Source organism: Miniopterus schreibersii (assembly GCF_964146895.1).
Source record: "Miniopterus schreibersii genome assembly, chromosome: 7".
NCBI lineage: Eukaryota > Metazoa > Chordata > Mammalia > Chiroptera > Miniopteridae > Miniopterus > Miniopterus schreibersii.
In genome coordinates this window covers 37,450,846-37,473,963 of record NC_138108.1, presented here as the reverse complement: position 1 = coordinate 37,473,963, position 23,118 = coordinate 37,450,846, and the positions used below count along the sequence as shown (strand labels likewise).

Here is a 23,118-nt window from a genome sequence, read left to right as displayed (position 1 = left end):
GTGAAATCTGAAACTTACACAGTATCTGTGATTGTGGGGATATTTGAAAATTAAAGAAAGAGACTTACCTGCCAGTTCAAGCTTAGCTCTGGCTTCTTTGTCTTTGGCAATAAATCTGTATTCACCCTGGTCACGGGGCCTAATATCACAAATTTGTAGCCTGTGTATCTTTCCTTCACTCATCATCTGGTGTTTGTCACCCTGGACAACAATCATGTTATTTCTTAGCCACTGAACTTCCACCTTATCTTTGTTGAGCTCAGCCAAAAAGATAACATCAGCACCAGGGGCTTCGAGAATATCTTGAGGAGGCCTGATGATCTCAACAGGGATTTCTGAAAAGAAAAACGTGAAATAAACGCAAATATGTTTGATTTGGATTAACGTCTTTTTAAAACTGATACTAATATTAAAATTGTTCTTTCACTTAATACGTACCTTCCACAAAAAGTCTAGCTCGTGACTTCCTGTCTTCTACTCCACAAGCATATTCACATTCATCATCCAGCCTGCAATCTTTGATAATGAGTCTGTGTATACTTCCATCTTTTTCAAATTTGTATCTAAAAGAAGGGGTTGAATCATTGGTTAGCTTGCCCAATGACCACTATATTTTCAGAAGTGTATATATAGCTATAGAAATAGAGATTAAGAAGCTTTTGCTTACTTTTTGCCTTCTTTGATTTCTCTCCCATTTCTGTACCATTTTACATTTGCTTTCTCTCTGGAGAGCTGGCAGGAGAAGACAGCATCATCGAACTCAGTGACCGTCTGGTCTTCCAAGTGTTCCACAAATTCTGTAGGAGCTTCTATGATGAGAAGCTCAGCGACGGATTTATCTTGTCCAGCAGTTACAATGTATTCGCCCTCATCTGGGAAGCCACAGTCCTTAATAATTAAAGAGTGCTTATATTTATCAACTCTGTATATAATACGGTTGTCAAAAGCCACTTCTTCTCCATTTTTGGTCCACTTCAATGTGACGTTGAGACGATTCACCTTGCACCAGAATGTGACAGATTTCTTTTCCATTGTTTCAATATCTCGAAGAGGCTCAACAATCCTGAGGTCTTCCTCTGTTGTAAAGGAGAACAATGTTGATTTTAATTGTTTTCATAAGAGAATTTGATTGAAAAATCTCTAATGCCATACAAGTGACTTACCTTCCACTATCAGATTGGCTGCACTCTTTACATTTTCACCTCTATTGTTGGTCAGAGACACGTTGTAGTTGGCTTGATCATCTAATCGTGCATCTCTTATTCTGAGGGTGTAGACCAGGTCCTTTTGGAGAATGATATATTTTGAACTATCGAATATAGCTTCTTCATTTCTGAACCATTTGGCTTTTGCACCTTCAGTATTGACTTCACAATTGAAGATAACTTCTTGTTGTTCTTTCACGCGGGTGTCCTTAAGAGGAACTATGATCTTGAGTTTTTCTGAAAGCAACAAACAAGACTTTATAGTATGAAGAAGGACCAAAGGTACAAACGCAAGTTCACTGTAGAAGCAAAGACAAACTTACCAATTACTGTCAAGTGAGCTGCTGCTCTGGCGGCCCCAACCATGACAACATAAGTGCCCATATCTTGTAATGTGGCATCTTTCACAACTAGGATCCTCTTTTTGCCATCAGCAATGATGTCATATTTATCTCCAGATTCAAGTGTCATATCATCCCTCTTCCACTGGACTTCAAAGCTTTCCTTCGATATAGAGCAGACAAATTCAGCCTTTTCTCCTTCAAGTATTTCAAGGTTTTGAGGCTTTGAGATAAATTCAGCAGCAAGTTCTGGAAAGAAAATGTTGCAAGATATTGAAAACTTAAGCATTTGCACCTTGAATGCAACAAATATGAACCTCTTAAAATAAAATATTATTCACAGTAATTTTCATACCATGTACTTTGACTTTGCCATCAGTTCGAGAACTTGGGAGCCGGCAGTTGTAGCTGCCTGTATCCTCAAGTTGCGCATTCTGAATGACCAGGACTCTCTTTCGCCCATCAGTTAGTATTTCATATCTTCCTGTTTCGATGATCTCTTCATCCCCTTTGTACCAGATCACTTCTGCTCCAGGCTTGGAAACTTCACAGACCAGTTTGATAGTGTCTGTTTCACTAACTTCAATGTTGGCAAGATTTTTTGTAAAGACAGCTTCTTCTTCTGCAAGGGGAATTAAAAAAAACAAAACTCAGTTAAAATGGAAATTCTTATTTTCCCCTAATACATAAACTTATGCAAAGAAAGACTTTACTCTTACCCAGCACAGTCAGCATGCCAGAAGTTCGTGCTGTTCTTACTTCACAGGAATATTCTGCTTCATCATCCAGCAGACATTTGTTGATGACAAGAATGCGTACTGCTCCCTTAGATATGATGTCATATTTTTTGCCCTTTTTAATTTCAGCACCATCTTTGAACCACTGAACCTATATTTAAGATAAATAAATAACTTCATCAGTTTTCTTGTTGTTCTTTCAGATATGTGTCCTTAAAAGGAAATATGATCCTTAGTTTTTCTAAAACTAACCAACAGATACTATAGTATGAAGAACCAAAGTGGTAAATACAAATACAACTCAACCCCCAAAAGTATGTCAACTACAATGGTAAAATAAATTTTTATAAAAGCAAGAACAAACATCTTCAATTATTGTAAATGAACTGCTGTGATACTCTTATCAGTTATTAAAAATATTGGGATCATGTAAGTTTAGAGCCACAGAGTGCTTTAGATGTTCTATAGACCAACTTGTTTATTTTCCAAATGTGTAAACTGAGATTCAAATGATAATTAATGGAAAACAGGAATACTCAGTTGAGACGTATGAAATTGCTGATATTTTACTGTTTTTAGCCTAAGAAAAGAGCAATTTCATATGGTTCAAACTAACAAGGTCTAAATCTCCTGATTGTGATCCAGTCTTTTTCAAGCAATAGTAAATAAATAACACAAAAAAGAGAACAATTAAATCAAGTATCCATTTCATACTAAAGTAATAAAATTTAAGCTAAAAGTAGAATGATTATCAGAGATAGGTGAGATTAACTTTTTTTTATTCCATTTTGGCTAAACCAAAAGTAAACATAAAGTTATCTGATAATACAAGATAGCAACTATATAATTACAGACCTTCGCATTTTCTTGGGAAATTTCACACTCGAACCGAGCCATTTCTTTTTCTTTAACTTGAAGATCGGTAAGTGGTCTTAAGAATTCCACGTGAGGTGCTGTAAGAGAAGGTCATCAGAAGTCAAAATGTTTTCTAGAAATGTACTCTGACATGCTGTGGTACACATTAAGAAAAAGTGAGTATTTTACAGGTTGTTTCTGTCTTAATAGGATAAGACTGGTTTTGAAATTACTTTGAGCTGCCATTCAGGTATGATACTTTGCTTTTTATGCATCTGTAGTTTTCATAAAATAATGTGGCATATTATAGGTCCAACTAATTCTGTCTCTCTATCATCTATCTATCTACCCATCCATCATCTTTATACCACCAGCTCAGTTCTTCTGAAAAATAGCTGGAAGAAAAATCGCCACTGATACTCTGCAGAGTTGAAACTTGATATTGTCAAAGGAGACACCAGTAGCAAAGAAATGGCAGCAAGCATAATCTTGGAGAAATTAGCAGAATTTAATAATAATGCAGCTTGAAGCACTATGACCAGTCTTGCCTATGGCAGAAAGGCATGAATCTGCAATTGAAATCACATACATTCAGCTTTAAAAAATCAGCTTCAAAGATGTCATATATATATCAGCCATAAAGTCTATTAGTGTGACAAAGCAATGCGTGTCATACGGGAAGGCGATTTTTAATTTTTATTTTTAACACCTTGTTTCATTTATCTCCAGAATTAAGTCAGCAGATGAATAGGATTGGAGAGCTGACCCCTTGCCCTTCCTTCTTTTAGGGCTTCTTATGAGTCCTTCCCAAGATGACTTTTCTTGATCAGTGAGATTCAGGGATATAAATACTGGCTAGTAGGCTTAAAGACATTGTAGGCTCATTGTAGCTGAGCCTTCGTGGAGTGGAGACAAATTAGATGACAAAAAGAAGAAGGAAACCCAAGAAGTACTCTGTCATAGGCTAAAGTAGAGCAACCACAAAGTGGAAAGAAGACAACCATACAGGATGGAAGCACAATCAAAGCCATTATTTTGTAGCTGTTGACAGAAGGAAAGCAACTAAATCAAACAGCAAGGAGGGCACAAAAATACGCACTGAAAAATGTTATCACTGGACAATAGAATGAATGGGAAAAAATGAGCTAGCACGTGGCACTTTGTAAAAAGACATTATACTTTTCACCAGAGGAAGAAGTAATGCCAAAAAAAATGGAGCTCTCTTCATTCACAGCACTCAAAGAATCCAGGCTTCTCTCCATCTTCTTATCCAGTCTTATTCTCAGAGAACGCGTTACGTCAATGGGCTTTATCATATTACAGGTCTCTAGCATGCTCCTATTCAAACTGAAATTTTATGCTCATTTTCTAGCTGTTCCCCATGCCTTAAGATTCATTTTCCTTCCAAGTGGAAATTGCTTTCCTTTTTTAAAAAAACCATAGCCCCCTTCTTGTCTTTTTCATTCCACTTGTCCTCCTCTGTATGAGGACATTCCTACAGTAGGCTTACCCCATGTAGCCAAGGAGCACAACTGCTCACTGCTCAGTGAGAAGCATAGTGAAAAGTGAGCAATCTGTCATTTATCAGACCAGATATATCAGGAGGGCTTTTTTTTTTTAAAGGATCAGGTCATGTCAGTATCAATATTATAAGTTGCCAAGAAATGCAGTTAGGCCAAGAAGAGCATGCAAAAAATTGTGGTTGGTTTTTTTTTCTTTTGTTATCAAAGAGTTGCAAATGAAAAGACCTGTGTAAGAAGAATACTTACGCACGACATTCAGGTTACAGGAAGTCTTAAAATCCTTAGCATCACAAGTGTATGTTTTAATATCCTCTGGGGTACAGCCATGTATAATGAGTTTTCTGACCCTGCCATCAGCAACAATTTCATACTTCTTGCTTTTGAGAATTTCTGTACCATTTTTGAACCATTTCACCTTAGCATTTTCTCTGGATACTTCACACTCCAATATTGCAGTGGCTTCCTCTTCGACCGTCTGGTCCTCAAGAGGTTTAGTGAATTCAACTGGGGGTTCTGAAAGAATCATACTAATTAGCCAGGGCATTTCTCCTTTCCTTCTGGAAGAGTTTCAGGACCTTCTCAACTTTCCTCTTGTATCTCCCGGGCCTTTTCTATTTTTAAGTTTCATTTGTAAGATTTTATTACACATGAATGCTTTCCTCTAATAATGATGTTTCATGATGTTTCATCATTATTTGCACATACAGAGGAAAAGCAATTTTTAAAAATATGAAACATCAAGGAAATAATAGCCAACTCTTGGTTAATAAAGTGATAGGTGCCTAGTTTGATAATAATTATCTCCCCAGCTGTTTATTGAATGCAATAAAAACGGGGTGGAGGGGGACCAGAAGAGGAAGTAAAACCTATGCTAGTAAATTTTGACTAAAAAAAAAAAAAAAAAAAAAAAAGGGTCTATGAACTATTGTGTTAGGCCAAAAAGTAAAAATAGACTTGAATATTTGGTGAATTATAATGATCTCAGTTACTCAACATATAAAGATTAAAGATAATTGAGAGTTGGCATTATTTATGAACCTTTGCATTGTACATGTTTTAAAAAAATAAGCCTTGGAATTACCTTTCACAAAGAGGTTGGCTTGAGTTTTGAAATCCTTTGCTGTTAGTTGGACTTCTCCAGCATCTTCTAACTTTACATCCCTCAGAGTAAGTGTATGAACTCTTCCTTCTGAACGTGTGACCACCTAGATTTTGAAGAAAAAAAAAAGTGCAGTTTAAGAATATTTGAAACACCATATATATATATATAATGCATTTAATTCATTTAGGTAAACAGTTTGAAATAGTGCTTTTCCAAGTTCTTTTATAATCATATATAGAGCACATATGTATTTGAAAACTATTTTAACTAACAGCTTAGAATCATTAAGGAAATTTTAGGTTTTTATAAGTACCCTTAATTACTGGGTGGTTTTTTATGTTGAAATGCCTAGGCAAATTTCTGTTTATACTTGTGTGTATGTATGTGTATATGTTATATGTGTATTATATTTGCTTCCATCTGTCACTGGGTTTATATATAAAGAAAGGACATACAGGAGCTAAATCATGAAAGGAAAAAACTGATTGCATATGGTAAACTGAAAGTAAACCTTATGTTCTAAATACAAGCTGTTTGTCACTCAACAAGCTAGAACTCTCCTTCCCATTCATTTTGGCAATTAAAATTATTTTGCAAACCAATTGAACCTGTGATTAAAATAATTTGTATAATTTCTTAATTTTGTTCAAAAATACAAACGAAGATGTTGATTCTTTTTCCGTTCCATGTATCTGCACCTCAGGATTGGGAAAATCCAGTATCAGACAGGGCTACAATTGTTCATATAGCAGTGAACAAATGGATAAAACAACTTTAGAGGTAGTTAAATCAGGAGATCACTGTGATAGTATAATATAAAGACAAACACTGCCATTAATATTAACATTTGAATAATAAATTCTTGTTGCAAATGCAACCTTGGGCAATTTGAAGAGCAGTCTGTAGGAAAATGAATTGTACCACCTTGATATGAACTCTCACTAGGTCCCATAATTGTAGTTTGCACAACTGAAAATAAGGCTACAGGATAGGGCCATCCTGATAATGATAAGACAACTGGAAGTTCTTCTAGTTCTATCATCTAAAATTCCATAAGATGCTGTGTCTTGTCGTCAAGACTGATTCTGCACTGCTTAAGACTTCATTTACAGTTCAGAATAACTTAAAAGTTTTTACCAATGAAAATATTTATTATGCTGGTATAAAGGAAAGAATCATGAACAAAGTTTCATATAAGAGTTTTTCCTGAAGAGCTGGTCATGGTTATTAATATAACTACCTTAATAATTGAAAAAGGTCAAAAACAGATAGGAGGAGGTAATTAAGATATGTCCTAGGAACACAGCTACTTATTGAAAGACATGATGCTTGAAAGGAAAAAAATGTTTTTGTAATGATACTTCAATATAAATTTTGAAAATAAATGTTGGATTGTGACTTAGGACTATTTAAAAAAGTATCTCAGCCCGGCCTGCGTGGCTTAGTGGTTGAGCATTGACCTATGATCCAGGAGATCGTGGTTCGATTCCCAGTCAGAGCACATGCCCAGGTTGCGGGCTCGATCCCCAGTGCGGGGTGTGCAGGAGGCAGCCGATCAATGACTCTCTCACATCATTGATGTTTCTCTCTCTCTCTCTCTCTCCTTCTCCCTTCCTCTCTGAAATCAATAAAGATATATTTTAAAAAAATAAAAAATAATAAAAAAGTATCTCAGGTTTCAACTCACCCACAGATACATCTTATTTATTAACTTGTTGTTTTATCCAAATTCCTCTGCAGCTACTCCAGAAAATTCTGTTACCAGGAACTTGGCTCAGAGCAATTAATTGCTCTTATACAATGTATCTTGATTATGTTTTAAAAAGAGGAAAAACTAACTGGTGCCTTATAAAAATAAATCAATAAAATGAATGCTGAAGACTTGGTGGTGGATTATGTAAGATTAATGTTAGATATTATCCTTTTAAAATATTGTTAATTTGTAATGGAAGCATATTGCTATAATACAATAGGTGTTATGACTGTGATAAGCTATTGAAGTTTAACTGTGAAATTCTATAAGGCGATTTAGTACAGAGAGGTCCTTTCTTGGACTGATGGCCAAAAATCCCCAAAACAAAAAAAACAAACAAAAAACCACACAACTCATTTCTAAATTTTTCTTTTAATTTTCTTATTCCAATAACTTGTTTTTGCTTTTTAGTGTAGTTTTTGGAGGTTAACCATTTTGAAGGGTGCAGATGAAAGGCCTGAATTAAACTGATAGTGGCAAGTTTGTTCTGAAAGATTTAATTTTAAAAACCCGAAAAAATGTAATAAAATGACTATTCCTTCATAGTTCATGTTTCTTTTTAAAAAGAGACATATAAGTAATATAAGAGCAAGTTCATAAGAGGCTGAAGTATTTTGGGTGGCTAAGTAAAGGATTAAAATTCCTGTGTTAAGAGAGAACAAAGAGGGCCTATAGAATTACAGTAAGGTGATCCTTTCTAACCCAAGAAAAATGTTCAGTGACAATAAGAGATATATATTTTTGAGTAAAAGAAGTGTGAATAGGATATTCATGTTTCTACATTTTAAGTTAATATAACATAGTTTTTACATTAAAACTAATGAAACTGATTATTGAAGAAAAAGCTCTTAATTTGACCAAAAGATACTTAGTAGCAAAAGAATAACATCATTTGTCCTTAAGCAGTGTTCTTATATTCAAATCATGAAAGGATCTTGAAAAGTCAACCAAATCTCCGCCTTTAGATGTGAAAGCAATTCAACCACATTTAATAGGGCAAATATATTATTTTAAGAAAGCAAACTCAATGACAGAGATGCCTCCATCACCCAGTTCAATAGAAGATTGCACTGTAACTTAATTCTCATGCTGAAATTTGAACATATAGCTGCCTTTTCTACCTTGATAGAAAAGGAGACAAATCGGTGATTATTGTCTGTTTAGTAGGCAGACTTTATTTCCCAGATGACTGTTACTGAATTACTCTTTAATCACTTAGCTAGAATATGAGCTTTTTGTTTGTTTTAGAACAGTTCAAAGGCTTTTGCCTTCTAACAATTCAACTAACTTTGTGGCTCCTTGTTAAACCGAATTCCTTGATAATTATATTCCTTTAAGTCTTAAAAGTTTGATTTGTCTTGAAGCCTTGATGGCACATTCGATATTATTCTTAAAATAGTGAAAAAAACTGCCATAGAATAATGAACTGTCCTGTGCTTTCTTTTCATGGACATTTTCCATATATTTCATTTCAAGAGTTCAAAATTAATGGTGAATTATCAAGATAATTTAAACACGCACTTTGTTTTGAACGTAAAATACATAACTCTCTTTAGATAAATTATATTTTAGGCCTATCTGAAAAATCACCTTGATTTTTACTTATTGGTAAAATCTTAGGCATAGAATACTCTCAACAATAAAGATAGATAAAAAAACAAATTAAGACAAAAAACTTAGGCATAGAAAAGCTAACACTGGGAGCTGGTTATTTCTTTAACTTCTAAAAGTATACGTGTGGATAACCACAGAGCCCTTCTTTCTTGTCAGTAGCATCAGTTGCGCTTTAAATAGGCTGCTTGCATTCCAGAATTTGCACAGCTCAAAGCACTTGAGGGTTAAAAATAGCTTTGGAGAAATGCTTAAAGAGCAAATCTGCCCCGAAGTTATCTCAGCTACTTGATCAACTGCCTGGAATGGAATTTCAATCCTCCGCTACATGCAGAACACTAGATAGCTCGAGGAGAATTTGTCGTAAAACTTAATGTGCACTGTTGTTGCGGTGCATTCAATCAGAAAGTCTTTTTCATCTTTCTGCTCCTTCCTATCATTGATAACTAATGAATAATTGCCTTTTCTTATAAAAACCCGCACAAAAAAAACCCTAAAAATGGATTGTACTTTATTTTTTAATTTCCATTTAAATGAAAATATCATCAGGTTAAACCACCCTACGCACCCCACCCCCCCCCGAATTTGAAGAATCTGCTTTACAATTTCAGCAGGAATCTGGCTAGAGTAGGCTAGAATTGGAAAGAGAAAGGGAAAGGGAGGAGAGGGACATAAAAAAGAGCAAAGAACAAGGAACACACAAGTGAAGAGGGAAAAACCGAACTGGAAAAGTGCGAGCAAGACAAGGCAACCACATTCCTGCTTTTACCTTGTCGCTGGGCTCTAGCTTCTTCCCTTTGAGATACCATTCCACTGGGATATCCTCATAAGAGAGCTCGCAGTCGAAGGTGGCTGTTTCCCCTGCAGTCACTGTGACATCCTTCAGAGGCCTCAGAAGACCAATTACTCGTGCTTTGCGAGAGGAAGGAAGCAGCTTTGGATTACTCATTTTGTAATTCCAAGAGAATAAAAACAGACTCGGTCATTAATCTCTGTGGTTGCTTTCTTTGAGAAGGAAAGAGCCACAGGACTGGCCACTGTTTTAGCTCCCATGTGAACGTGGCCCTGCGGTGCTGGGAAGGGGAGAGCTGGTGGCCGGAGAGTGGGTGTTCGTAGGGGCCCTTTCGTTCTGCTGGACAAGGTCAGCGAGAAATCTGTGCTGCATCTGTCTCTCTGCCAGGCTTCAAGTTCCCCCGGCTACATAAGGTATGTGACTTCCAAAATAACTAAGACTCTGATTGGGAGAGGACAAGGCCCCTCAATCACATAGCCTGTCCATGTCCATCAAACACTTTGCACCTTCCAAAAATGTTAGCCAGATCCTCTCCCTTCTTGCATCTGAAATGCCCACATGGCCAAGTTTCTCTATATAGTGCTACAGTGGTACAGGCACTTGAAGGAATGGTCTTTAAGGCTTAAATTTTCTGAGTTAGGTTCTTATTGCAGGTATATCTACTTTGAATGAAAGGGTTACAAGATAGGAAAATCTGACGCTTAATTTTCTTTGGTTCAAATGGCAAGTTCAATGATATGTGTGCATTAGGATGCCAAAGAAGTAAATACAAGAGAGCCTGTTTCTGTATTTTAATAGTTTTTTCTAATTAATTAAAATAAATCCACTTAATTGCACTCTCACTTTCTGTAAAAGTGTACACTGAATTTTCAGCAGAAACACATAATACTTACGTTTTACTCGGAGGTGGGCGCTAGATTTAACATTAGCCGCTTGGAAATCCACCCCACCGGCCTGGTCCAGGCGGCAATTGTGCAGAATAAGGAAGTGCACTTTGCCTTCTTCCTTGATCTCACAATCCTGTACCAAAAAAGAAAAAAGTTTTCATAGGAAATAATTTTCCTTGGAATTTTTTTTCTGAAGATATATCTTAATTAAAGGAATGCTACTAATAACTGGTAAAGAGATTTTATATGCCTTTGAGCTCTTTTTTGTGAAATAAAGCTCACAGATGCCACCTTGAGAGCAATGCTTATTGTAGCTAGATGGTTCTGAACCAATGGGCAACATCACAGAATACCTACACCCTTATACCCACTGCTGGAACACAGGCAGTAATGCAGGTGGGCCTGTCCAAGCCCATTCATAGACACTAATATCTCTCTGTGACTTCAGGTACTATAGAGTGCATGGTATCACATTTTAAATGCCCTGAATGCACTCTGACTTTTTGCCTGTCCTTTTCTGTTTCACACAGCTCCTCTAGGTGTTGACAAGTTCAGAAATAGTCTTACAGGTGTTTGGAGTAGTGCCTCTCCCTTGAGTTTCCAGCTGGCATGGATGTCATCTTCAGAGATTTCAGTTTCAAAGCGGGCTGTCTCAGTCTCCATCACCTCCACACTGTACAGGGGGCGCAGCAGTTTTATTTCCCGATCTAGAAAAGTAAAGGATCAGCATGTGTCATTGCCTCTGGCAGAAGTAACCCCAACAGCTTCAAGAGTGAAACTCATGGAAATTTCCTTACCCTCAATGTCAAGCTTTCCTGAGGTCTTATCTGTTCCGCAGTCACAGGTGTACTCTCCTATGTCTGATTTCAGGGCTTTCTTTAGGATTAACATGCGCTTCTTGCCATCTGCCTTAATAACAACATTTTTAGATGGCTTTATTTCCTTTCCATCCTTAAACCATTTCACTGGCGCATCTGCTTTGCTAATTTCACACTGCAGAATCACTTCATCTTTCTCTACGGCGGTATAATCTTGAAGCTTTCCTGTAAAGTATGGATCTCCCTCTGCAAGTAGAGTACAAGTGAAAAAATTTCATTAAGCACCGATGGAAATGACAATCTCTTGAAAAGTTTAAGGGGCAGCTCAGAGAGTTCTGTGCATATATTAAAATTTTACCAAATGCTCACTCATTTATTATGTTCAAAAGTTCTCCAAATGTTAGAAAGGGAACAAATGCGTGAAGTTTATCAAGATCTAATCCATCTGCATTTTATTAACTGTAGTTTGAAAGACACTCTGAAATTTACCTTCAAATATAATTATGTGTTCCTTTATTATTTGACTAAATTTCTAATTTCTTAGCAAATCTATTATGTCTAGTTTACCTTTATGCTTTCAGATTCACATTATTAGTTTTTCTTAATATCAATTAATAGTTTGCCTTTAATAGTTTCTATATATGTTGGACTTTGTATGTAATCTGCTTGATATTAAAGGGCTAAAAGAATGAGGTTTATTAATGTAAGTTCAGTGTTTCTCTCTTACTAGAAACTTGAAAAAGGCATTTTTAGGAAATAATTTTGATAGAGCAAGGAAATAGGAAGTACACATATTTCTCTTTTAAACATGACAGCGCTCGATAATTGAGAGTTTTAATTCTGATTTTAACTATTTTGTAGGCCTGAATCTTTATTACTTTAGATCTTCATATTTTAAAGAAAAGATATTTTAGAAATAAGCCTGGTAACATACATGAGAGTTTCCTAAGGACAGGTGCTGACTTAATGCAATGTAACACTTGGAAGACTATTTTAAATAATAGATACACAGATTTCTGCTGAATTTAGTGCAATAAGATTAAATTGAGAAGAGCACCTACCAAGCACCGTGAGTTTAGCTTCTGAACTTATTCCCATAGCCTCCACTTTAATTTGAGAGGTATCATCAAGAGAGAGGTCTTTGAAGGTGATGGAGTGGGTTTTCCCCTCATCGTGCATGGAGACCACCTTGCTGGTATGCAGGCGCTGGTCGTTCTTGAACCACTTCACTGGGATATTGTCGTGGGACAGCTCCACAGTAAACACCGCACTCTCTCTCTCTTTGGCTGTCACATCCTTGAGTGGAGTGAGGAATTTGAGCCGGATTCCTATCAAAAAAAAAAAACCAACCTCATTAATTCCAGCCTGTTAAGGAGGAAATAGAAAAATAAAGCAAAAGAACTTAAAGACGGCCTAAGGGATAAAAATATTACCTTCAATGATCAGTTTGGCACTGGTGTGCTTGTCTTCAGCTTCAAACATGTATTTTGCTTCATCTTCAAAAGCAGCGGATTTGATCACCATTGAATGCTTAGTGCCATCCTTTATAAGCTCCACTTTGTCATCCCCTGTGATTTCCTGGGTTCCTTTCAGCCAACGGAAGGTTTTGGGCTCCCTGGACACTTCACACTCAAACTTAGCCTCGTCTTTCTCAAAGACTTTAACGTCGCTGAGAGGGGTGATGAAGATAAGCGGCAGTTCTGAAAGAGAAGGATGGTGTGGGTGAAGCTTCCACTCTGACCCCCGGTCGATCCAGGATCTCATAGGAAGTCTTGCAAAAAACATACAAAAAACATGCAGATGGGCAGGGCGTACCTTTCACTTTCAGATTGGCTGCAGATTTGGCATTGGCAGCCTGGAAGGACACCTCTCCTGTCATATCCAGCTGGCAGTTATAAAGGACAAGAATATGCTTCTTCCCATCTTCAATAATTTCACAGTCCTGTTTGGAGTCAGGGTTAGAAGGAAAGAAAAAGAAAAACGTCATTTTCGTAACTAGTTATTCCTACAAATTATAGAGAGATTTCATACTAGAAACGCATCTTTATTTGCCCTAAACAACCAAGCAAGCCCCCTCCTGTGTGTGATCAGTCTTGACTTACAGGAGATGCAGTCAAAGGCTCTCCTTTTAACTTCCACTGGCCATGGATGTCTGGTTCAGAAAGTTCAATTTCAAAGCGAGCCGTTTCACCGACAAACAATTCTACTCCATACAGAGGTTTTTCCACTTTTATTAGTCGAGCTGAAATTATACCAAGTTGTGTTAGATTGACTGAACAAATAAACTGAAGGTTCAGAGACGGTAAATTTAAAACTTTTCAGCAACTCACCCTCCACATTAACATTTGCTTTTGTCTTGTCTGTGCCACAGTCACACACATATTCGCCTTTGTCGCTAAATTCGGCCTTTTTGATCTTTAAGATGCGGCGCAGGCCATCTGACTTCATAGAGTGTTTGGTTGAAGGTACAATCTCTTCGCCGTCTTTGAACCATTTCACTGGCACATCTTTGCTCACTTCACACTTCAGAATAATCTCATCCTTTTCAACTCCAGTTTTGTCATGTAATTTCACGGTGAAGTAGGGATCAGCCTCTGTAAAAACCATTCAGCAGATAATCAGAAGAAAGTGCAAATGAAAGTTTATTAAAGAGTTGCAAAGTGTGTAACTACCACCCACTCTCACCATCTAAAAACAGGCCATTTATTTATAGTTGGTCATTTACCTAAGACCTTCAGGTTTGCTGTGGACTTCAGGTCCTTAACTTGAGCTCGTATCTGGGATATATCATCCAACGTCACTTCTCTCATCTCCAATTTGTGAATCTTGCCCTCAGATGAGATGAGTACAGTTCTGCTTGTGTGGAGTTTGGCATCATTTTTGTACCAGACTACATGCATTTTTTCATGAGAAAGTTCACAAACAAAAGTTGCTGTTTGACCTTCTTTCACTGTTTGATCTTCAAGAGGCGAAATGAAATTCAATCTTACCCCTGCAATGCAAGCATGGATAAGAAGCTCAGAAAAACAATGTATCTTCAGAAATCTTCCACTCTAACCTGCCCGGGTAAAAGGATTTCACATGGCATTTATTTATTCACCTTTTCAAAGGGAGCTTCCCTTTGTTTAGAAAAAATTCAGGAGGTTGTTTTGGTAGCAATGTGAAAGTAAAGGGGTGGCGATCATCACTTACAGCCATTAGAACTTGGTGTTCTATCTTTAAAATCATGTATTTGTGTGCCCAAATATGGGATGATATAGTCAGACCTCATCAACTCTTACCTGTCACAAATAATTGTGCTGAGGTCTTCTTGCCCGCCACCTCAGCAGTATAGACCCCTTCGTCATCAAATTGAGAATCATTGATAACAAGAATGTGTTTCTTCCCATCAACAATGATGTCAAACTTGTCAGATGACTTGATTATATCAGGTCCTTTAGACCATATGACATTTGCCTCTCGAGTGAGGACACATTCAAACCGAGCCTGTCGCTTTTCTGGAACAGTGACATCCTTCAGGGGCACAGCAAAGTCAAGTTCGATTTCTGAAAACCAAGCAATAAGAATGAGGCTTTTCAGAATGCTGAGGGGCGTGAATGAAGCAGAGCCCACTCCTTGAGTTCTAAGGGCCCATACCTTTCACTGTCAGGATGGCAGTTGTGACTGCGTTAAATGCCTGGTAGAGGACTTCACCAGCTTGGTCCAGCTTGACTTTGTGCAAAGTTAAGAAGCGTTTCCCACCTTCTGCTTTGATTTCACAAGTCTAGAAAAACAATAGTTTTAGTTAGCATTTCAGTGAGATAAATTCCCTGGAGGAGAAATGTTTCAGATAATGATTTCTATAGAGTTTTTAAAATTACTACTAATGAAAGTAACTAAAAACGTCACAATTTTTTTTAAATGTCCGAGTGGTTTATAAAGAATGTATCAAATTTCTTCCCTTTTTGAGACTTAAGAAGTCTGAGCTAATTCTGTCATTATTGATTGGACCAAATCTGAATGTCAAACCTGATTTAGAAAGTAGTGATCTTATATGACTGACAACTTAAAACAGGAAATTACTCACAGGTGAGGGCCTTAGAAGTTCTCCCTTCAGCTTCCATTGCCCAGGGACGTCTTCCTCTGAGATTTCTGCATCAAAGCTTGCACTTTCTTTCTCAAAAATGGTAACATCTTCTATTGGTTTAAGCAATTCAACCTCACGCTCTGTATTGGACAGAGATGAGATACCATAATGCTTTAAACATTCTAACAATGCTTTGCTTTCATGTCTTTGGGGTGTGTTATTTTGTCTTATGCACACATTAAGCTTATCTTTTAGAATAAAAAGTGTAAGATTTTTGTACCTCCAAGTGTCAGCTTTGCAGGGTATCTTTTCCCTTCAATTTCAACTGCATATTCATCGATATCCTCTGGCACAGCATTCTTAATTTTGAGGTGTACGTAATTTCCCTCTTTCACTATCTCAGTCTTGTCAGTTGGTTCCCAGGGGATTTCATCATATCCTTTGAACCACTTAATGTTTGGAGTGTCCCTTGCTATGTGACAGGTGAAAACAGCTGTCCCCTTGGGTTTCACATGCTGATCTCGTATGGGTTTCACCAGCCAGTCTCTAATGATTTCTGTATGAAAATGAGGTCAGAAAAATAATAATCTGAACAAGTAATATAAGTAACTTCCTTAGTCAGTTTCAGGAACAGAAAAAAAATTCTCAAAACTGGACATAATTAATCTGCTATGAGATATTGATATCCCCCTCTTAGTATAAGGTACAAGACAGCTGATATTCTGATACTGGAAAATAAAATTCTCTCTTCCATTTTCTTAGAATAATAATAAGCAGAACAAAATTTCTCAGCAAAGTACTTGCCTACTACTTTTACACAGGATGAACACTCCAGATTGTTGGCATTTTCCACAGTAACCGTGTATGTCCCAGCATCGAAGTCATCTGCATCGTTGATGGTGAGGGCCTTCATCAAGCCAATGACGCCTGGCACAATTTTGCCAGGTTTCTCCACCACAATCTTCCCATCCTTCCTCCAGACTACATCACGTTCTTTGTTTAACTCGCAGCTCAGGTACAATGGCTGTCCTTTGACCACTGTGACTTCCTCTTCAAGCGTTTTTACAAAACGCACAGGAAGTTCTGTGAAGAATTTCAGCAAACACTTTTCAATACATATGATTTTTTTTAATGAAATAAAACTTAGAAATAAGAGGTTTTGCCTAAAATTACAATAAAAGTTGTGACTGAAGTTTATTGTATTAAACTGGAATATGGACTGTATTCAGAAGACTGGAAATTACCTTCTACAATCAGTTTAGCTGTGGAGGTCTTTTCTTTATTTCCCAAACGTAAAACACAGGTGTATTCGCCAGCATCCGAAAGTTGAACGTCAATGATATGCAGCTTTCTGTCTTTACCATCTGCGATGAACCTGTGCTTTGGGCTCTCCCGGATGCTGCTACCATCTTTCATCCAGCTTGTAATTGCAGTGGAGGGGGAGACTAAACATTCAAAGATTGCAGAAGAGCCAACCGACTCTGCTTCGGTCAAGACGATGTCTTTGATTTCTTTTACAAACTTTAGTGGCACAGCCTTTAGCTGGTAGGTGAATGGGGCTTCATCAGGAGGTTTCTCTCCACCACTTCCTGGTCTTAGCTTTTTCCTTTCAGCTTCTACTGGTGAAGGAGTCTTTTTGGCCACACCTACTTCAAAATAAAATTAAAAGTTGATTTGGCATTTCCATAACGGTCAGAAAGTGTATTCTTGGCTACCTGCTGGATAAAGTCAGCGATAGAGCAACTAGAAGACAAGAACAGAAAATTAAAGGCTAGGAAACTGAAAGGTCAATTAAATTGATACTGCCTTCTTCAAGATAGGAATATGAGATGGCATAGGAATCCATGAATATAAATGCTCTTCATTTTCTCCAGTTTTAAATCCAAATATAAAATGTCCAGATTAATGTCTATTTTATCTGTCAGGTATAAATATCATATATATGAAGAATGAAGCTAAGAATGTATAGGGTTCATTATACTAAAATATTGGTTATATATATACATAGTACCCACTTGAATAATATTAGAGGTATATTGCTTGAAATATCAGAAGACATACTAGCTTTACCAGAATCAATTAGGAATAGCAAAGACTGTTATGCATTTTGAATTTTTCCCCCGCTTGAGTGTAAAGTTATCCTTGAATGCAAAATTTCCCAGAGTGAAAGGTTACAATTCAGGTACAGAGAAGGGAATCTTACCTTTGATGGGACCTTTTGGCTTGGCAGCCTCCTCTTTAGGTTTGGCTTCTGAAATAAAAAAGAAAACTCAGCATTTAAACAATTTTCAGACTTATTTCATACTTAGTAAACCATGTGAGGTGAATCATGCTCTTTATTATAAATATTAACACATAAAGAGAAATTGGTTTTATTTATATGATTTCTATGGAAAACACATATTTCTAATAGATACTTTTGATATTTCCAAGAGGTCATATTCTGAAAATAATGTGACTAAGCTAAATTGCCAACATAGTTAGGATTAAAAAAAATTTTAAGGCCTTGGTTCTTCTTCCATTCCTGGAAGGCTTACTCTTGCCTTGTGAGGGAGAGTTTTCCTCCTACCTAGCTACACAAAGTATTTTACATGTTTATTGATGTGTTGGTTATGTGAACCAAGGATACGTTTTTGTCAACAAGGAATCTGTGTAGGAATAAAAAGAAATGGCACAGAAGTTACCTAAAGCCTTTCTTTTTAAAATTAGGCAGACAAACCCAGGCAAGACTAAGGAAAAAGAAAGGTTCTATGTACTATATACGTATGGATTCCTTTGAAGATTTTCCTCAATTAGACAATGAACTAAGGGAGAAACAAGGAAGTTCCTACATTTGGAGTTTAATTCAATTACTAATGCAGGGGCAGTATAAACTGTAGAACCAGTTTTTTAGCTTCAGCCCCTGGGAATGCAATAAAAGTGTTATTTTTACACATAATTAATTGGCTCAATGGCAGTTATCATCTTTTCCTGAACTAATAAAAGGAATCCCATTGAAATTATAAAAGTTTAAAAATAAGAATAATGTCCAAATCATAAATATCAGTGACAAACTATATTAACATAAATATTAAAATTATGCTATAGCCAAAGGATGTAACATTGTCTCATGTCATTAAACACGATAATAACTCAGGTATTTTTGAAGGGCTTACTATGTACCAGGCAGTGTGCTAAGTGTTTCATACATGTTTATTTAATGATCTCAGTGATTTGACAGGGCAGATATAATTATTATTCTGATTTTACATATTAGGAAAATCAAAATTTAAAGAGAGTAAGTAACTAGCCAAAGATCAGATAATTAGGATGTGTATTTATCAACGATCAAAACACATCAAATCATTTCTGGTTTTGAGATTATCGCCTAAGTAATGAACTACTAATAGCACTTTAAGTTTGTACCTGAGATAATTATACCACTTAGTACATTTAAGAAAATTATTATTGCTCTAAATTGTTATATAGATTCAAAGGTTGAAAACTATGCAGTTTTTTTCTTTTTATTGTGGTAAAATATATCTACCATAAAATTTACCATTTTAACCATTTTTAAGTGTGCAATTCAGTTGCATTAAGCACATTCACAATGTTATGCAACCATCAACACCACTCATTTTCAGAACTTTTTCATTGTTCCAAAATGCAGTCTTTTAAAAAAATGAAAAAAATGAGAAGTGATTCCTACAGGGCACATGGGGAATCTGAAGCTCCGTGAGATTTCTGTATGCATGTCCTCAGAGAGTGTCTGCCTGCCTCCTTAGTTTTCACCAGCCTTGAACATATTCATTACTTAATCTCAAAAGCATATAAGGAAATGGTGCATCGCGGGAATATACATCCCGGCCAAAAGACAATATGCACCCATTAGGTGAGAGATTAGGTGGGTAAAGGATATCCGATGAAGACAATTTAATCAAGAATTTATATACCTCAACAGTTGAAATGGTGCCTACTTTCAACATAATGAGGGCATACATTTAATTCAAGCATGAATATTTTTATGACGCTATCAAAACAAACAATCAACAAGAAAACTACAGAATAAATACCTGCTTTCTTCCCAACTACTGGTGCTGTCACTGGGGCAGCGATGGGGGTTGGAGCAGGCTCCACAGGAGGCGGTTTGACTGTTTTCACTTCTGTAGAGAGACGGCCATTGTATTAATGCATACATCTGTTACTTCCCAAGCTATCTCGGTGGCCTATTTGCCTCTTCTTATGTAACTTTAAAATCTTTAAATAACTAGTTCTTCAGAGAATAATATATTCTAACTATAATATAATCCATATATAATAAGTCTATATATTCTAATATATTTAATATGTTATATTAAATAAAATATAACATATTGCGACATTAGAAATCAGTTGTTGCATACTAGCTTTTTCTTATAAACTACACTTTATTTGTGTAAAGCATGAAGGAATATGCTGTTGACATTGAGGATAAGCTTGCTTACCTGGTTCAGGCTTTGGTTTTGCTTCAGGTCCAGGGAGAGGTATTGCTGGTTTTATTTCAGGCACTAAAATAATGCATAATAATAGGCAGATTATCACAGTATTTTTGAAGTTTTTCACAAAGTCAAACCAAAATTAGGCAGACATGTCTTGGAAGATATTAGGATTTAAACACGTAGTCACCAAATCAAGTGTTTGATGTGCAAAATATTTGGAAAATATAGTAAGGCAATTTTATTGGTTCAAATGCTGTTATTCATGTCACTGCCCATAAGTACACTTTTTCCTTGTGTTTAAAACTTAGTAATTTATTTAACAAATGGGTGATCATTAGCCAACTGCACATGAGAGTAAAATGGTAAAGACAATTAAGCTGACCAGATTAAGGTCATGTGTTCAAATCTTTAAAAAATATATATATTATTTTCACGTTATGCATGCATATGTACGTGTTCAAATCTTAATGCCCAGTGTAATGATATTTTAAATGATGCATATTTGCATTTTTAGAGACAACTAAAATATTGACAGTAAGTTTGTACCTTTTGCTGGTTCAGGAATTTTCTTTTCCTCTTTCTTAGCTGGAGGTGCTTCAACCTCTTCAACAGCTTTTGGAGGTGGTTCTGGTACTTTAAGATAACAAGATTATTTTTTATTGTTATTTTAATATTTTAATAATTAGAAATCAACTAATATGAAATAATTAGATCAAACTGTTTTTTGAAAATTTAATTGATGGCTTTTTAAAAAACACCTATATTCTATCAATTAATTTCTGTTTCTCTTCTTGACTCTGCCTTAAATTTTCTTTTCCTAATTCCATCTGCTTTTCCCCCAACCCCATCAGCTCTCCCTTTCCAAATCACTTTTATAATAGTTACCAATAAATAGCCCTCTGATAATGGACTAATGATAAAAACACAACGTTTTACTTAAAAGCCCGCACATTTTATGAAACATTTGCTGACACCTTCCCATGAAGTTATTCTGTAGCCAACCTGATTATTTCACAATCACTTTTTCTGAAAGAACTTAAGTGGCAAACTAATCATAATAATGAAGTATAAGGAAATACGCGAATGGATTTAAGAATTACTATAAAAATATTTCAACAGAAAGCAGACAATGGAAAACACAGATGAAATATGAAGCTATGCTTATAGTTAACTCCACTTGTTTACAAGATAAACCTTTTGTTAAATGTCCATTTATTAAAAGATAATTTCACAAGTTGTTACTGAGATTCCTACCTGTAGGTTTTTTAACTTTTTCTACTTTTTTAGGTTCTACTTTAGGTTCTTCTTCTTCAGATCTCTTTCTTAGAACTTCAAAGACAAAAAGGTTTATATGTAAACCAAGACGAACAAATGCAGATGTTGAATAAACATGACAAACATGAATCATGAACACAGCGAGGAACATGAAAAACATGCAGCCTGACCTGGTGCACAGGGAAACCAACACTTACACGAAAAACATTGTTTTTTACACCAAAGGTTATGTTAATTAAGAACGGCGCTCAGAGTCCTATATCTATACCCATAGTCTATTCAGAGACAAGTCTGTGGCAGTAATGACACAAAATGAATAATTTCAATAAAAACAAATTCTAACCATAATTCACCTTGTAATTTAATGAGAAGAGGAGTATTTAAATAAGTATAAAGTTTATTGAAATGGAGACATCTAAAGAAATGCAGCCTGGAGAAGAGTAATTCTATGTGAAGACAAAGTTAAAAATGGATTCTTCTCTTGAATATCTTGCTTCTAATTCTTTACTATCTTATTAGTATAAAATAATAGAATGATAAAACACTAAAAAGAAAAGTTCAGCTTTTTATAAGTGTTTCTTTTTGTTAGTTGTGGCAATCCTGTGCCATACTTTAAAACTGAATACTGAATTTAGGCCTAAGTAGTTTGGTGTAATTTAGAATATTTAATAGGTTTAGTATATTTTACTACATAATTTGATCATGAAAAGGACAGTTACGGTCATTGTTATTAGTTTAGAATATTATCAATTTAGTTGTGTCTATTTAGTACATTTCAAAATATAGCGAACACTCACAAAATTTCTGTCCCCTTGTAAAAACGGTAAAAAATTATAACCTTAATTTTTAATGCCACTACAAACACATTTTGATAAGTAAGGAATCTAATGAAGAGAAAACCAAGGGACAGAGACATTTTGCAAGCTTTCAAGTCTATTTTTTGTGTACTTGAAGCTGATACAACGGCTGAAAATTACTGTACCGCTTTTGAGAACGACTTCTTCCTTGGGTTGAGGTTTAGGCTCTGGAAGTAATTTGCGAACTTTCTTTTCAACTCCAGGCACTTAAAAGAATATGATTTAAAATGTTGAAGTGAATGCATACAAAAACTGAATTTCAACAATAGGAATGCCTCTTTCAGAACCAGTTAACTGTACACAGCGCATAAGCAGTAAATTTTGCCACATGTAAATATCACAGAACTTAAAGCAAATAATACACTTCAAGTTATATCCTCTGCAAACATCTAAATAATCCAGTGATAAAATTCAACTGCATTAACTATAAGCAAATACATTTGACATAAATGAATGCACAGAAGATGCTGTCTTGTATTAACTTTATAAATCTTCTGTCTATTGACAGCATCTTTGTCTCAGTCTGCCATTATTGGTGGCCCAAATCCACGTCGGTATCTCCCTGACCACTGGTCACTTTAAAATGATACTGGCAGGTGTTAGTGTCACTATTCAGTCTTCCCCACTTAAGAGAAGAAAGCCACGGGATCTGGTTTATGACCTTGGTGTTGGGAGAGGGCCATTATCTCATTTTCTTAACTGAAGAGAAGTATCCTTTCTTAAGGTCTCCTTTTTGAAATAATACTAACTTAAAATTATGGCCCTATAGAACTTGAAAGCTGGTGTTGAGGCTTATTTTTAATGAATAAGAAAATGTTCTTGAATTTAGACTAAATGG

At 35.9% G+C, this 23,118-nt stretch overlaps 1 protein-coding gene across 1 annotated transcript in view; it reads right to left on the bottom strand.

Annotated features, from left to right (window-relative positions):
* The window catches only part of LOC308559674 (titin-like), a 269,782-nt gene that overhangs the window by 91,786 nt on the left and 154,878 nt on the right, over window positions 1-23,118 (bottom strand). The window contains 32 exon segments of the mRNA XM_081142718.1: window positions 69-335; window positions 439-563; window positions 668-1,076; window positions 1,164-1,442; window positions 1,529-1,795; window positions 1,902-2,168; window positions 2,266-2,434; window positions 3,139-3,236; window positions 4,908-5,174; window positions 5,743-5,866; window positions 9,897-10,039; window positions 10,814-10,940; window positions 11,375-11,514; window positions 11,605-11,871; window positions 12,687-12,953; window positions 13,059-13,325; window positions 13,441-13,567; window positions 13,728-13,867; window positions 13,956-14,219; window positions 14,351-14,617; window positions 14,907-15,170; window positions 15,262-15,388; window positions 15,692-15,831; window positions 15,972-16,247; window positions 16,496-16,774; window positions 16,936-17,337; window positions 17,895-17,942; window positions 19,744-19,833; window positions 20,155-20,217; window positions 20,695-20,781; window positions 21,403-21,477; window positions 22,406-22,486. Of these exon segments, the coding sequence (XP_080998844.1) occupies window positions 69-335; window positions 439-563; window positions 668-1,076; window positions 1,164-1,442; window positions 1,529-1,795; window positions 1,902-2,168; window positions 2,266-2,434; window positions 3,139-3,236; window positions 4,908-5,174; window positions 5,743-5,866; window positions 9,897-10,039; window positions 10,814-10,940; window positions 11,375-11,514; window positions 11,605-11,871; window positions 12,687-12,953; window positions 13,059-13,325; window positions 13,441-13,567; window positions 13,728-13,867; window positions 13,956-14,219; window positions 14,351-14,617; window positions 14,907-15,170; window positions 15,262-15,388; window positions 15,692-15,831; window positions 15,972-16,247; window positions 16,496-16,774; window positions 16,936-17,337; window positions 17,895-17,942; window positions 19,744-19,833; window positions 20,155-20,217; window positions 20,695-20,781; window positions 21,403-21,477; window positions 22,406-22,486 (6,213 nt within the window).